The sequence below is a fragment of the Lynx rufus genome, unplaced genomic scaffold (genome assembly GCF_022079265.1).
Source record: "Lynx rufus isolate CCGP_SWC_20201006 ecotype Redwood Valley unplaced genomic scaffold, mLynRuf1.p SCAF_29, whole genome shotgun sequence".
In the NCBI taxonomy this organism is placed as follows: domain Eukaryota; kingdom Metazoa; phylum Chordata; class Mammalia; order Carnivora; family Felidae; genus Lynx; species Lynx rufus.
Window position 1 is genome coordinate 7,153,686 of NW_025814844.1, and position 17,306 is coordinate 7,170,991.

At 39.8% G+C, this 17,306-nt stretch overlaps 1 protein-coding gene across 1 annotated transcript in view; it reads right to left on the bottom strand.

Annotated features, from left to right (window-relative positions):
* PTPRM (protein tyrosine phosphatase receptor type M) overlaps nt 1-17,306 on the bottom strand; it is a 595,371-nt gene that overhangs the window by 277,705 nt on the left and 300,360 nt on the right. The window contains exons 10-11 of the mRNA XM_047090212.1: nt 13,730-13,931; nt 10,407-10,509 (exon numbers count right to left, since the gene is read on the bottom strand). Coding sequence (XP_046946168.1) covers nt 10,407-10,509; nt 13,730-13,931 — 305 coding nt within the window. The remainder of the gene's footprint in view (nt 1-10,406; nt 10,510-13,729; nt 13,932-17,306) is intronic.

Consider the following 17,306-nt stretch of genomic DNA (forward strand, 5'->3'; position numbering starts at 1 on the left):
GAAGGGGAGGCTGACCCAGGAAGGGACTGGATGATAGACACCTTCCACATTAAACAAAGTCTGGAACTATCCTGAGGGCAGTGGCGAAACCCTGATGGATTTTGAAGCCAAAGAGCCAAAGACCCCTGCAGCCACCCTGTGCAGTGGGAACTGGAGAGCCGAGAAAGGCAAAAGTATGAGCTGAGGCAGTGATGAGTAAAAGAGAAAAGGGGGTGTCAGTGACCTTGAGAAGTGAGAAGCAGGATAGCGTCCAAAGGAGTCAGTGCAGATGTGCAAGATTATAGGGACCGTCCTGATGGAATGTGAATTTGGAGTAATGGCTTATTTGAAAGTGGCTTTTCTGAATTTCTCTTCTAGTTAAAAAAAAAACCAACAACGAATTGATTCAAGGGTAAAGATAGGGTATTCTTTCATGCTTCTGTGCTATACGGATGGGACATGGTATTTAACTTTTATTTAGGGATGAAAATATAAATTTAAAATCCTTCTCCTTCCTGATACGTCCAACCAGTTAAAAGGAGATTTCAGTCCTTTGGCTTCTTATCTATGAAAGTTTCAGTGATAATTACTTTTGCTCAACAAGAAGAAGATGAGGTTCAATTCAATAAACATTTATTGCACACTTAATTAGGTTTGAGGTACTGAATGATATTCAGGAACTAAATTATGAAAATCATTTTGTGATCATTTTGCATTTTCTATTACATTTACATATATTTTACATAATGATTACCCTAGGAAAATGCTCACTTTCAGCATTAAATGCATAAATCTAATTAATACTCCTGAGTGCTGGTCAAACCTCATTCTTCTATATGTGTGTGTTTTTAATTGTGTTTACTAAGATGACCACTGTTTACATCTCTTTACTTTCTCATGTTCCAGGCTTTTCTACAGGTTGTTCCTCTTCTGGGTGGACCTACACCTGTATCTAACCCCCCACTGGCCACCTCCTACTTCTCTTTTGCGTTTCAGCTTAAAGAGCATATCCTGATCCCCTGTTGAGATTTTGTCCTCTGTTTGACGCTCTTTGAGTACTCTGGACTTTTCTATCCGGCTTGATCAGTAGATATTCGGTGAAAGAAGGAAGAATGAACAAATAATGGCCAAAGGTCAACTGTGAGATTTCCTGTAACACTTTGCAAGGCTAAAACTGGCAAGAATTTTAACTCGAGACGAATAATTGCAGAGAACACTTATCATTTCTCATTGAGCAGAAAGCACAGCATTGACACTGGTCAGGAAAACACTTTCAGGGCAAAGCAGAGAAGCTGAATGCCTGGGACACAGAACAACACAAAAGGGATGTGGTGATACGGGAAAACTCACATTGCTCCCTATCATTCTGCTACCAAATAGGTTGAGGAACTGAGTGGTAATTAAGTAGCTGAAAACCAAATACAGGTGACCTTCAGGCACCATATAATAATACACTTAATAAAATCATTTTTGATGCAACAGAAGGCATGTCAATATTTTTGTGTGCTTTGATGTTCTCATCATACACAATTATAGTGAAGGTATTTATAAGTGCTGGTTGATGAAATGTTTCTGCTGAAGAGGATGACGCAAGACATTGTTCCTTATATGGCTATGCTCCCAAAATAGGAAGTGCTGTCACATGAGGAAAGTGGTCAGATCGTCTCTGGGTCCCTCCTCAGCTCTGAAAGCAAGTGGCTATAAGCAGCACTCCCAGTTGGCTTTCTCTCTCTGCCCCATACGTGACTCGATCAGCCTCTTCGAGAACCTGGGATCTTCTCTCTCAACTATATGTGATTTTAGCACCTTCAAAAAGCAAAAGGGAGGCATCTATATTCAAATCAATTAGTCTTTGTCAGAGTTTCCAAGATCCTCACTCCCCAAGGCTATCAGTCTTAGCTCGCAACACCTGTAGAAATTCATCCCTTAAATTCCCTGGAATCAATAACTGTGATTAGGAAGACCAACAGCTCCTGAGAGCAAATGGCATGGCAGCTTTGTGATTCATAACTAAGGGGATGCAGTGTTCCGTTCAAGGCATTTGCAACCTTTTGGTGTTCTGCGTATGCAACTAAGACTACTTGTCAATGATTTCACTGTTAACATTTAGATGGACCAGATAGATGGGGGAAAGACACATCATGTCCCTTTCTCAACGGTCAGTGGAAGATGAGATCAACCTGTATGCCTGCCTCTGTCACCCTGATGGATGGTTTCCGGGCGGGTGGTCAGTCTGGAGCGGGGAATGTGCTCAACTACTTCCTCTCACCTTTGGGAGACAGCATGAATAGCTTTTGGCCACTACTGTACGTGACATTCAAAGGCTTTCATGTAATCTGTAGTTCCGATCTCAGGCACCTATCTTTTGAGAGACAAGCATGGGTTCCTTTGGGCATAGCAGAAACGAGTTATCACATGATCAAACATTCGGGTCTTCCCTGTTCCCAGCTGAGAACTAGCCACGGCCACGCACTAAGAAAGATCCAGAAGCTTCTCAGCAACTGGGATTAATAATGCCACATTCTACTGCCTATGAAAATCGATATTTAAAAAGATTCATACAATTAGCAATTTCCAGGAAGTTACTAGATAGTCACTGCCAAGATTGGCTTTAAATTTCTAGTATTCTAGTGTCTACTTTAACAATACTCTAAACAGTTCATATCACCAATTGCTTTGGTTAGTTAATAACGCTTTTTCCTCTAAAAAGGACTAAATGTTTTTGATTCCTTTAAATCCTGTCTCTAATAAAAATTGGCATGTGGAACTTACCAGACCCCTTCCCTTCATGCCTAAAGGTGAGCTATGTCTTAACTGGGCCCAGTCAAAGGAACAGCGGGAGGCCTCAGCACATCCACCAGCTGCACTTGCTGGGAAGCTCTCCTATGTTCCTTCCCTGGCTAATCCCATCCCCCATTGCAGGGCTGATCTTCCTTACATTTTTCTCCCTTGCCACTCACTGCCTGAAGGCTACATCTCTACTCCTGGGCGTGGAGCATAAGGGTGCCCAATCTAGCCCCGATCTCTCTTGTGGCTCCCCAACCTCCCCATCCTCCACTGTAGCTATAACACCCTTCCCATTCCCAGATGAGGCCAACTTGCTCAGTCCTCCCTGGCCTTGTGGAATTCATCTGTCTTGCCCCTTATTTATTCCCTGCCATACACTTATCCCGCCCTGCAAATACCTCCCCATGACATACATACATGACCAACCTTGGGCAATATCCAGCTGCAAGATTCAGCTGCTGGGCTCCAGAGCTCGCTCCTCTGAAGCCTTACCTGACCCTCCTGTGTACAACCCCTCCCCTTGGGCTCACTGTGCCAGTACTTATCCCTGCAGTAGGGGGAGAGAGGACACGCTGGTCGCATCTAGATTGCTAACTCCTGAAGAAAAGAGCCCCTAACAGGCTCCTCTGTGTTCCCAGTACTCAGTAAAGTGCCTGGAACCTAGTGAGCGCTTAATAACTATAATCCTAACAACTCCCTGAGATAAGGTGATATTACTTTGCTCTGCAATGATGAGAGACCCAAGGCTCACAGATGTTAAGAAATGTAGTCACATAGTCATAGTCACGTAGTCACATAGTCACACAGGTAGTTGTTAAGAGAGCTGGGATTTGAAATTACGTTTATTTAACTTCAGAGTATGTCCTTTCCCTATATCCTGCGGCTCATTTTAAAAGTTAGGTCCACGATTTATGTGACACATAAAACAGAGTAATTACTTGAATATTACTCTTTCTTTTTTAGAATATGCCAGAGGAGGAAAGAGTGATTCTGCCTGCCTAACAGGCATGACACCTGAAAGTATCTTATGTTTTCGTCCACAATGATCTTGATCAATTATTGATAGATTCAGTAGTTTCTAATTAATGTAGGGCAAAGCGTTGTTTAGATATGGAAATTATACATGGATTTATAATAGGCTAATTTAATATGAAGCTACTTTTAAATTTATATTACAGAAGCTTTGGAACTTAAGGTAAACTGCATTGTGAGGTTTTACATTATAGTTTTTCCTTTCTCAAAATAATAGTCATTCCAACAAGAAAAGGGATACAATTTGGGGGAATAAATAATTAAAAAAATATATCTGCAAATCACTATTTAACTGGTTCCTCTGACCCAAGATCAAATTCTTGGACAACTCTATTCTGAATAAAAAGATAAGTTTTAGAATCTAGGGAATAAATTCTAACATATTCTAACATAATCCTAATGATTGTACCATAAAATGGTACTTGAATCACAAGTATTTTTTTCTTTTTTTAAGGAAGGGGAAGAAGAATCAGATTCTTCAAAGGTGAACAGAACATTAGACACCATTGGGCCAAGCAAGTTCCATGTCTCAATGACTCTCCATTAGTGCCATATTGTGAATTTCACTTTCAGGATGGTTATAAATAGAAGACCCATTTCCTTTTGTTCTATAGTTAACTTTATTCAGTAGAGCTGGCCATAACCATAATTAGGTAATGATTCAGGGGCCAACAGGGAAACATATAACCTTTTTAAAGACTTGTACGACAGAACTGGAGCAGGGAAGAGTTCATTACCTATTTATAATATCAATTCCCAAAGACTTGCAAATGCATACATAAATAGGTAGCCAGATATAACCAAAATTTAACATGTAGTAGAGATACCAGAATTTATTGTAATGCTATTATTTATGACTTTATTGATAGAGACAATTGTTAAATCCTTAATTTATTTTTCATGTAAAATTAAGATATTAGATTTGAAAAAAAATGACACAAACAAAGGAAAAGCTAGCGAACCAGAGTTTGTCCTATGTGGGTATGTGGGGGGGGGGGGTGGGGAACACACCACAAACCATCTACTGACACAGTTTGGAAGTATTGCAGTAGAAAAACACTTGTATGGCATTAGTATGTGTGAAATACAGTTTGGAGTGTTGTTTTTTTTAAACACTACTTCCATTAATCCTCACAAGAACATCATCATGTTGATTTGCTCAAAGGCTCCTTGCATGAAGCAGAAGAAAACGAGATGCCCAAGCAGTTGGTGTTCATAGAGTAAAAATGTCTTTCCTTGGACTTACTGATGGCAGACAATCAAATGGATTGTTGCTGTCTTAAAAAAAGTCTTTTTTTTTTTTAATTGGTCTTTGGTCCTTACATCCTAATATAAAACTTTCTAAACTATAAGTAATTGTATGCCAACAACTATAATTTCTAATATAGGAAACATCTTTTTTTTTTTTAAGTTTATTTATTTATTTTGAGTGAGAGAGAGAGAGAAAGTGCATGAGAGCTGGGGAGGGCAGACAGAGAGAAAATCCCAAGCAGGATCTGTTCTGTCAGCATGGAGCCTGACACGGGGCTCAAACTCACGAGCCGTGTGATCATGACCTGAGCCGCAATCAAGAGCTCGACACTTAACTGACTAAGCCACCCAGGTGCCGCTCTAACATAAGAAACTTCTTAAAACAAAATGCATGATTATCTCCTATCATTCATTAGTCATAATGATCTCTTTCCCTGCTTTTACTGTCAAAAGATCCGTGTCTGTGTCCATCTGAGGTGGCAGTTTTCACAGTCTATTGCCGAATCCCTTTAAGAAAAACTTCTATGTGACAACCAGCTGGGAACATGAGTGCAAGCTGATGGCCACAAAGAAGAATAAATCTCATTTTCCATACAGCTCGAGGATCAAATCAGACATTTCTAGGAAGTGTAACAAATTTTCTTAAAACCCATACAATTGCTTTACTGACTATTTATCCTCAATGGAATGAAAACCTGTCCTTCACCTTGTTCTAAGAACACAGCACAGAGTTTTCAAGGAAAAAAAGCTCAGTTATGAGAAAAAATAGCATCCTTTAATACATTTTTAATTATCTGTCTGATTTGTTTCAAAAGAATATTTGATGAATAGTTTGGGTAAATCAAGCAATACTAGAAGTTAACAATGAAGCACTAAGATCCGTGCACGTTTTGCTGGCTAACTACCTAAGGCAAAGCAGCATCAGGAAAAAATGACAGGAGATAAATGAAAACATCACATATTGGTAAAGTCTCCCAGGGTAATGAATTCAAGGTGAAATCTAGTTAATGAAAATCTGGCCACATTATACAAAAGTAAATAAATTCTCAATTTATATATGAAGCTGAAGTTTTCATATGGTACGGTTTTTTTTTTTCAAAAAAAAATCACAAGTATTGTGGATGAATAAAACATGTATGCCTGTCTTCTACTAGCAGAAACTATTTCCTATCTCATTTGAATCTTACTTGCCAGGACCCATGCTTTAAAAAAATAAGGCAAAATATTTCTTTCATTCCTTCCTTATGCCCTCATCTCTTCCCCATTCATAATGCAGTGAAGTTCCTATTTGCTTTAAGATTGTGGCCCTGATTCTCAGCAATGGGAACTCGTCACAAATTGCTTTTTGTTTTTATTTATTTTTATTTATTATTTGTTATTTTTTTTACAAATTGCTTTTTAGCTATAACTGTCGAGGAAGCGTTCATTGCAAAGACCACCATAGTATAAGAAGTTACCAATGATAAGAAAATTACAGCATTAAAATAATTAGGACTAGCTTTGTTAGAAGAACAAGGTGTGTATTCGCATGTTTCAGCCATCAGTTTTAATGTTTTGGTTGTTGCTGCGATGACTGCCCACCTCCCATCCCCATGGACAGACAACTGTAATAGATGTTTTCCCCACTTGGTAGTTTCTCCTGAATGAATGAATCAAAGAATGAGTACTTAAAATGGCAATTTTCTAACATTTTACTGAAATGAATATCCGAACGTTTAATTAACATATTCAAGCGCTGAGTTTTAATTAAGAAGACATATAGCTCCCACACATTTATGAATAAATTGAAGCAACAATGCCTAAAGAACAAAAATGAGAGTCATTTGAAAACACCATCACCCAAGGCTCAACCATGTGATGGAGTCTCATGCTGTAGAGCATTAGAACGTATAAAACATCATTAATGAGGGATATTGCACATAGCAGATATATATCACAAGAGTAAAATCACAGAGAGCATATTTGTTAGTGCAAGAAAAGCACACAGTTTGTGTAAAACTCATCCTTTATTTAGGGCTGCTATTTTGCTGGCAAATTACGAGGATTTTCTCTGTTGGATTGTGTCTGCATGTAATGAACGGTGGAGAGAAGAGAGAGAAATGAGGTGATTCTAAATGAGTCAAAGAAAATTAAGCTTTTCCTTGTCTTATTAAAGAAAAAAAAAATTGAATCCACGAACAGACATTAAAATTCTGTCCCAGGTGCTAGTTTACTAGTTGGAATGATGGAATTTGTGCTCTTCCTGGCCATCTCGGGATTTAGATAATTTTATGTGACAGAGTTGATGTGTTGATCAATAAAAAGACAACAATCGTTTACATGGAGAGTTTAGAGCAATTTTAAGAATCTGCATTAAGCAAAACGAGTGCTTGTAGTGGAATTAATGCAGAACCATCTTACTTAGTGAAGTGCATAAATGAAGTAGGACTGAATTTTTAACACCAATGATTATGGATTAAAGAAAACTCAAATCAATTGAAAGAATTGGTTTTGGAAATCGCACAATGACAGTATTTTTGAGCACATAATACTGTGCAAAATCCAGGAAAGCAAACAGATGTTCACTTTCATTTCCCTCCTTCTTCTAGTATTTATCTTATCATTTGGGAAAAGCTTTCTTGTATTGCAGTTTGATTACATGTGCATTTTGCAAATTTCCAGATGTGTTCAAATGTTTTAATCTACATTATGGCTTTATATTTTAGGTCCCTATGATTCCCTAATCAGAGTTCTTATTTCTCTAAGCATTAAATGAAATTGAAAATTTTCATATACCCCATTTAGTTTGAGAGTATTATGGATATTTTTTCCAAACTAGTCTTTCTAGATATTGGTCTTGCATCGACTCAATAGATAATCAGTCCCATTATGTTGTACTATAATACCAAATCCCTTGGAGAGAATATTCACTTTTCTGCAACAAAACAAAACAAAACAAACAACTTTTTGACAGGTGAGGTCGAGATAATTTCCCTTCTCAAATTTGTGCCAATCAGATTTACCCATTTAAGATAAGAGAAGCATCCTTTCACTTAAGGTCGTATCTGTAGTGGGTTTGCCTGTAATGTTTACTTAATAGTATCCCATAAGAACTGATTCTGAATCTAGCATAGATTTAGATGATGAACATAGACAGTACATTTATTAATTTCAAGATGCTAACGTTGTGGAAGAAGATATAATAGAGACAGAAAGAAAAGTGACCCTGGCAAATTCAAGGAATGTTTAGCCAATAACAAGATGATGTCTAATCAATGATGAGCTTGGAAATAGAGCATCAAGACAGCTGTGGAGGAGGGTGTGCTAACATAAACTGAAATCTCAGCCGAGTCAGAGACTGGCCCTCATGAAATGATATGAAACTGTGGTGAAGCCAGATATTTTGGACACTTGGATAAGCATTTGAATGTGCATTTTTATAACATAATAAAAAAGAGCCTGAGGATATCTCCAATTAACTATTTAGGGCTCCAGAGTCTCCAAAAACAACTAGAAAGGTGTGAACGAAAACAACAAGGCATATGACAGAAAACACGAATAGTAGTTTGGAATGCAAGAAGCACTTTAAAAAAAAATAAGGAAAGGAGAATTGGGGAGGGGGCTGATATGGATTGCCCAAAGGAATATTATTTGAAAACTCAGAAAGATCAACACAGAGACGTGGATGAAAATCTGACTGAAAGGGTTTGAAGGAAAGAGGTGAGAAGAATAGAAAATGAAAAGGAGTTTATGTGAGAATAAAGTAGAATCGGAAATAACTAGCTGTTTTGGAGAAATGGTTAGGATTTCAGATTCCTTCCATTTGGAGGCATTGAAAGTGAGTGGCCTCTACCCTTTCATTTTATCATGATGTTTCTGGAGAACATTGACCCCTGACCTAAAAGCCCACAGTACTGAGTCTGGGCCCCTGTTAAATTGGTCACAAGAAAATGACGCTCTCAAGGCCATGGCCAGAGCATCAATTTATCATTTAATAACACTTCAGCTTTCCGGAGTGAAACCAAGTCTGACTCACAGACATAGGTACACCTGGATCTCAGCCAACCATCTAATGAGCGTGTGGCTTGGGTCATTCAGAATAGGGAACGCAACAACACTGCACTCAAGTCAACCCAAAGGGCCAAGGTAGTGTCGGTGGCTATACTTTTCTAGCAGTAATAGTATCTTAAATTCGTAAGAAAGCATTCACTTACTTCAAGGTGTTCTCACAAACTGCACTTAGGAGTGGTAGTCCTAAATCCCTTATGTGAACTACTACTATGTTGAGTAACTCAACAACAGAATAGACTAAAATTATGTAGATTTTTCAAATGCAAATTTCTGTGGTTCTACACTAATCTGACTTTACCATCAATTAACGCTATTCTGTTTTTAATCTTGACTCCATGAATTGAAACTTGCACATATCTGATCAGGTAGAAAGAAGTCCAACTGACTGTTCTCTGATATTGTAGTGAAAACGTGATCCAAAAGAGCTGGGTTTCAAAAGGTTAATGGACTAAAACTCTACAAAAAGATTATGGCAAATAATCCCTACATGGCCTTAAATGGGAATGTAAATGTTTCCTTGGAGTATGTTCTTCAAAATAATAGGTTATTTTGAAGGGGATCTATTCTGATAGTACAGAATATCTAAATCCCTCCGAAACAAGTAGAAATTTCTTTTATATAGATTAATGAGCTTATGACAAGTTCATACTCAAGAGTTATTCAGGCATTCCTTTGCTCCCTCCTAGGAAGAATAAATTTATTGTATTCATTCACTGTACAAGTTACACTTGGTAATATCTCAGCTGTATAAATCATCATGGAATGAGAAATGGGGCCTACCTGTTGGTAATAAATATGTTCAAATAAAGACTTCACAATGCTCTTTCCAATCATCTGCTTCTTTTAAAAAACAACTATATACCACTTATCCAATGGACAAATTAGCCCATTTACCATAAGTTAAGTGACTTAAAACCCCAAGTAAACAAACAAACAAGCAGAAAACCCACAAACATCCATTTAAGGAGTAGAGCTCAGGATAAAAATGTCATCTGCCCTTGGGTAACTAAATTTCAGCAAGCAATTACTTTTTAGAAGTACAGCCACCTCTCCACAGACTAAGGCTTTTGTTCCTTATCTTCAAAGAACAATGCACTTGCATCTGAATCAAACTCCATATACAATACTTGGTCACCCCAGTTCAAAGCACTTTCCCTTTCTAATCTAATTAGAGCTAATAAAGATACTGGCTTTACAAGCTGACTGATGTTTGTAGCAAAACCCCAGAAAACACGTTCAAGAAATTAATCAATTTGATTTTAGTTCCTATCTCTCTAGAGCCAGCCCACCCCTCCTCTGCTCAGTACCTGACAGGTGCGCCCCGGCTGTGTGCAGGTTTCAGCATGACTGTCACTGTGTTGTCCGTTTGATTCAAAGGGGTCTCCAGTTCATAAGCCGGCATAGAGGGTGCTGGGGGAAGAATGTGTGAGATGGGAGACTCATTATATTTCTGGTTGATTTTTTCAGTTTCCTTCCTAGTTCCATTTCCAAAGAACACGAAGAGCACAGTGCACTTAAATTGCAGCTACGAACCAACAACGGGCAGCCTTTACATACATGCCCTACACAGAATACGAGGAAGCACTTCTAGAACCAATATATGTTGACTTCTTTCATCTTGAGTTTAAGTTGGGTGGGAGTGTGAGGGGGCTCGGGCGGTGTTAGTTAATATTATGTCTTGATTTGCATTCTCGCTGAATGGATGTAGTCAGCGAGCTGTGGGCTTAGAATCTGTGTACTTGTTGGTAGGAATGCTTTTCTTTAAAAATGACTTTAAATGCAAATTTAAGAAACAATCACTAGGATCATAAGACTGAACATTATAGCTCTCCCATCTGAGTCAAGGTGGAAGGCTGTGTGGGCCAGAGATCCATCTAGGGATCTGCAGAGGACTACAGGAGCCACGGAGGCTTGCTGAAATCAATGACCACTAGTGGGCTCTCAGGGAGAGCAGCAGGTGGAGAAGACAAGGGAACTGAAGTAAGAGAGGCCTTGGTTGGACTTTTTGCTGTTTTATTTTAATCAGCACAAGAGCTGAGGCACATCAATTATCTCTGGAGCTTCAGTTTACTCTTCTTTCAAAACAGGAGAAATTACCCTCTAGGGTTATCATGGGAATTCAAAGAGATAATAAAGAGAGCCAGGCAAATATAATTCTACAAATGTTAGTTCTTTTTCTCCACTCCACGTGAATCCTATTTCCATTTCCTGGCATTCTTTGTTTTCTAGATTGTTCAGTCTTATTATGAGAAGATAACGACAGAGCTCTTCAGTAATTTTGTCATCGCCATGAACAAGAGAAATCATTTCATGAAGCCTGTGATGTGGGAGGGCACACAGTCTTTTTAAGACCCACAGGTGTAGGTACCTGATGAGAACGCTAGAGATCAATTTTTTTTAAATACAGTTTTAAAAATCTCTTACATATAAAAAGCTTTTATGTAAAAGACATGGGTTATATCTCATTTCCATTTATTGGATTTTCTCAGCATTAAAAATTAACTCCAATTCTATTAAAAATTAACTCCGATTCATAACACAGAATTACATTTTGTATAGAGAATAGTTCTCTATTTGAGGTCCACGAAAGTAGAAAATTGGGGCCCATAAACTGTAATTTTCTTTGAACTATAAAAATCAAATAGTTATTCTTGATGAGTCTGCAGGCTAACTAAAATGTCAACTGTCTTTGTTTCTGGATAGAACTGTATGAACTTGCTGGGCTAACAGCGGTCAGACTCGTATCAACCAGAATTTTTATATAACAAAAGTAGCAAAAAATGAATGATTTTTTCTAAAAGAACATCCTCTTTAAGATAATGATCTTTAAGGGGTGCCTGGGTGACTCAGTTGGTTAAGTGTCCAACTTTGGCTCAGGTCATGATGTCACAATTTTTGGGTTCAAGCCCCACGTCAGGCTCTGTACTGACAGCTCAGAGCCTGGAGCCTGCTTCAGATTCTGTGTCTCCCTCTCTGCCTCTCCCCTCCTCACACTCTGTCTCTCTGTCTCTCTCTCTCTCAAAAAATAAACATTAAAAAAAAGTTAATAATCTTTGAAATACAGTTTCCATAGGGGAAAATTACCAAAAAGGGGGGGGACAGGGGCCTGGAGATACATATATTTACACACATTCTCAACTTATTCTCCATCATAAATTCAAGCAGCAGTGATATCATCTTAATTACATCCAAGTATCAATGCACTTAATCAAGATCAGAGAAGGAGCACATGGAAAATTACAACCAGAAACCATATTTTCTGATTCCAAATCTAGTGGTTTCTCTACTTGCTCAGCTCTATACACTATGCCATTTTCCTAACCTCCCAAAGACTTCTTCCTCTTCTTCCAAATCCCCATATTGTTATCACCTGATGCTTTCTATGAACTATCAACATATATTAAACTTCAAGTCAAGTTTGTGCTTAGAAATAAAATCTTACACGATCAAAAATTTCCCCATAAGTTATAGCTGCTTAAAACCAATGTCCAAACCTAATAATGCTTATAGTACTCGAGCTGTAAGCAATTCCCTGTCTCCGATTCTAAGCAAAAAACTTTCCAAGAACTAGAAATGAGGGACAGTATATGTGAAAATCAGGCTAAATATTATTTAGCTAACACTGACTGACTGAAAGAGTTACTTCCCTCACCTGCCCCCTGCTCATCTACCCCCAACCAAAACAGGCAAAGCCAAAACTCAAATACTTCCCCCACTCATACCCAAAGGGGAAAAGAATGGAAAAAGGGAATGTCCGTGGAATTGTGTTTATTGCTGTTACAAATCCCAGAGCAGATGGCAACTCCATTTCCTCTAGTCTGAAGCACAAAGACATTTTCTGCACAGTTGCACATGCCCAGAAATTCTTCTCAAATTATGTCTTTGGTTGGATGGCGTAATTGAGTCTCTACCAGCAAAAAGCTGGAGGCTGTAAGTGCCTGGTGCCACCCCTCTGTCGTTGCAAAGGATGGGCAACTACTAATGGTGAAGGTCCCAAGGAAGGTCCCTTCTGGAAGCAGACTCCATATAATGCTGTCTATCTGCTGAGCGCTCAGTCGTTCACAGCTCATTGCAGAGATCTTTCCACCACTGCTGCTCTGGTAACTTGTACTGTGAAGGGGGTAGGAGCATACAGACCAGAACCATCGCCCATGCTCCCGTTCTCTGATGCAAACTGATAAAACATGGCTGCTTCCTAATGCAGGAGGATCTTAAGCTCCCAAATTATAAGTATTTGCAGTATTTCATTCAATTCCAGGAATCTGATTTTCATACGTACCAAAGTGGGAATCTGAATACAATGTGTAAGATGGTATCAGCTTTGTGTCCTTGACAATGGGAATGAAAAAGTACAAAAATGCTACTTCCGATAAAAGACATAACTCATGGGGCGCCTGGGTGGCACAGTCGGTTAAGCGTCCGACTTCAGCCAGGTCACGATCTCGCGGTCCGTGAGTTCAAGCCCCGCGTCAGGCTCTGGGCTGATGGCTCAGAGCCTGGAGCCTGTTTCCGATTCTGTGTCTCCCTCTCTCTCTGCCCCTCCCCCGTTCATGCTCTGTCTCTCTCTGTCCCAAAAATAAATAAACGTTGAAAAAAAAAAAGACATAACTCATGAATGTATATATAATACCTGATATTTTGGTGGTAAACTGATTTGTTGCTGGAGGTCCAAATCCCTTAGCTGTGCTAGCTCGGATAGTAAAGGAGTACGTGGTCCCCGGATACAGTCCAAAGAATAGAAAATGGGTTTCATTTCCCAGTTTCGAAACTCTTCCACTTTGATTGGATAAGTCTATTTCTGGGTCAAAGGAACTGACAGCTTTGTAGGTGATCTGCAAGAGAATAAGAATGTGATAACATATCTGGAGCAGATGGACCGGGATCACATCTTTATCCAGTAAACCCTTGTGATGTATGCACTGTCAGATGCTTTATGATAAGCTCTTCTACTCACTCAGACTCTTCAAATCCTGGATCCGGTGAAGGGGCGCAGGAATTCAGCCAAAACTGTTATGAGTTATTACTTTTATAGACAGAGGAACTGAATGCCAGTAGATTAGAACATAAAGGATGAGTTCAGGTTTAAGCTAATACCTTGAAGTTGTTTGCTTTCAAAATGTCACTTTGGAAAACTACATTACAGTTGGCTTCAAACAACATCACAAAATGTACAACTAGCTCAAACAGATGAGGACCTTACAAGGGGAAGGCCTCCTCTCTCAGCCAGTGGCCAGTTTGATTTAGCACTGAATAGGATTATTGTCTACTGGAAACTAAGGGCACTTTTAAATGTGTTCATCAATGTGGGCAAAGATATCTGCTCTCAAAATAAATCCCAGACACATGTCAGCAGCTCTTGATGGTATGACTGTGGTGCCCGTGACGGGTCCTATTTACTTCTTTTCTTTAGAGCAACCCTGTCCAAGAGAACTTTCTGCATGATAGGGAAGTTCTACTCTGCACTATTCAGGACAGTAGCCACCGGTCACAGGTGGCTTGAAATGTGGCTAGTGAGACTGAGGACCTGAAAATTTGATCTTATTTAATCTTAATTAACTAAAATTTAAATTTAAATCACCATGCACGACTAGGAGCTGCCATTTCAGGCTGAGCCACTCTAAAAGCTTTCATATCTATGCCATGTAACTAACAGCTGTTCAAAGCACATTGGATGAGTCTGGAATGCATGAAAATAAATATAACATAGGTGTCTTTAAATCTGTCCTTTCAAGTGATTTTTAAAAGAATTTCACTATAAGTAGTTCATCACCTATTCACGAACACGCATTTTAGTGGTGATTACTAACTCCTACTGGTTATAATGACATAATTTTTAAATGTGGCATATTCAAAAGTTTTAAATTGCAAAACCGAGCACTTTTCCTTGCTTTTAAATAGGTAAACTTACTTATAATTTATGTGCATGAACACTAACACTGTTATTATACGAAGTGATAATTGACATTCTTTCTTCTTATATTTATACCATGTCATTATAATTAAGGAGACCTCTCTGGAAGAATATTTAGATTGAATCATCTCAGCTTTGGCAAGAAAATGTTTGCTGTATATATTAATCACCGCGGTGCATGCCAGTCTCAGAGTCAGGTGGCATATCTGTTGTTAACCCTTTAGCAGACTTCCCTTATAAGAGACAAGACCCTGTCTACCACCAGCTGCTGTGGGAGGGACTTTAGCGCTGTCACCCCTGTGTGCTTAGTTGCTTACTTGGTCTTCGTTCTGACACTTCTTGAGAAAAAGGTAGTTCAGAGAGGGCAGCTCTAAGCTCTGATGGCATATTCACTCCCCAAAGTTCATTCATTCATTCACCCATTCAAAACCTATTCATTGTATATGTCTGGTGCACCAAGCCCTGTACTCTGAGCTGGGATCTCACTTGGTGATTGGGACACGGTACCTGACCCGGGGGAGGGAACAGTCTGGTAGACAAGTAGAGAAGCAATTTAACAATTAAGATACAGTATAATTAAAACGAGGACTAGCACCACCCGTCAGGGCTAGGTACATCTCCTTGTTCATTTCATTGCCTTACCAAAAAGTTTAGTGGTACACAATCATATATGGGACAAAGTCCAAACTCCCTACCTTTGGGTTTAAGACCCACCGACATCTTCTTCTTCAAACTTATTTCTGCATACTCGACACCATGATATTATATTACCTTCTGTCCTGGTCGGGGGATAAAGATTTACTGTACCACAAACACTGGGCTTTTCTGACGCTGTTTTTCCTCATAAACTTTCACCTGCCTGGAATGTGACAGGGCTATCTGTGACCCGTTTTCTCTACCTACTCTGATTCACTCATTCCATTCCAATATTGATGGATAGCACTGACATCGCGAGCACCACGGTCAGCAGGTGGACACAGGTCCTGCCCTCAGGTGGTTAAGAAACTGGACTTCAGTGGGTGGAGCTGGGAGAGATGCAGTATGTAAATTCATAATTAAAAAAAAACCTGCAATTCAGTAGATGAGACAAACACGGTGTTAAGATAAAGAATATTGGGGGCAGGGAGGGATACATGCACAGCCACCAAGAACCACTGGGGAAGGGGCCACTGAGGGGATGACAGTTAATCTGAGGAGACTTGAACTTGTGAGACAGCCAGCTGTGCCAAGAGTTTGGGAAAGAATAGCATGAACTAAGGCCATGAAGTAGGAGCATTCTGTGCACAGTCAATGGACAGAAAGAAGGTCCGTGTGGCTGTGGCCCAGCAGGTGAGGTGAGCGTGGTCCCTCAATCAGTGGCTGGAGGAGTGGGCAGGTGCCATAACATGCAGCGCTCTGTACCCTAAGATAAGAAGGATGGATGCACACACGGGGGAGCCTTTGAACATTTTTAAGTGTGCAAACTAAATGATCTGACTGCCCCTAGGAGAAGACCGTGCTAGCGGCCAAGGGGAGAAGTGGTCTGCTGGAAGGAAGCAGTAATGGTAGTAGGGAGGCCACTGGGAGCTTCCGCAGAGACCGCGAGGGAAACCTCTAGTTCCTGTGCTAGTGCAGTGGCTGGGACTAGGGTGAGCACCGTGAAGAGCACAGAGAATGAAGAGAACTGGGATACTGGAGAGTGAAAATGGGCAGAACTCCGTGACAGACTGGATGCGGACACTATGAAGGATAGTGTCAAGGACAGGGTCCACATTTTGGGCTTAAGCAAAAGATGGCCCCGCCTTTACTGAAATGGGATGGAATGAATGAGGGGAAACGAACTGCTGGCTTGTGGCCATACCATGCATTGTATAAGCTGGGATTTGAGATGTTTGGCCTGGAAATAGAGATGTGGGGGTGATCAGCATTGAAATAGTATTATTTAGGAAGGGATGAGGTCGTTGGGGAAAGGATTTTAGGGAGAACACCGATATTTAATGTAATCAATGGTGGAGGAGGAGAAACCAACAAATGAGCCAGAAAGGCCAACAGAGAGAGCTGTTACTGAAATCAAAAGGAAAAAAAAGGGGGGGGGGAAGGGGTCTTAAGAAAGAAATGCTTTCAAAGACACTGGGAGTTCAGGCGAGATTGGAGCAAAACATGTCTGCCCGCCCATGGTTAAAGTTAAAGTTCCCATTTTACTTCTCTGGAAAGCCTTCCAAAATCTGGCCTAACAATCATTGGACCAGCTGAATGCCTGATGTTGTCACTGCATTCATAAGTTCATTTGGCCATACATCATGGAGCACTGTCACAG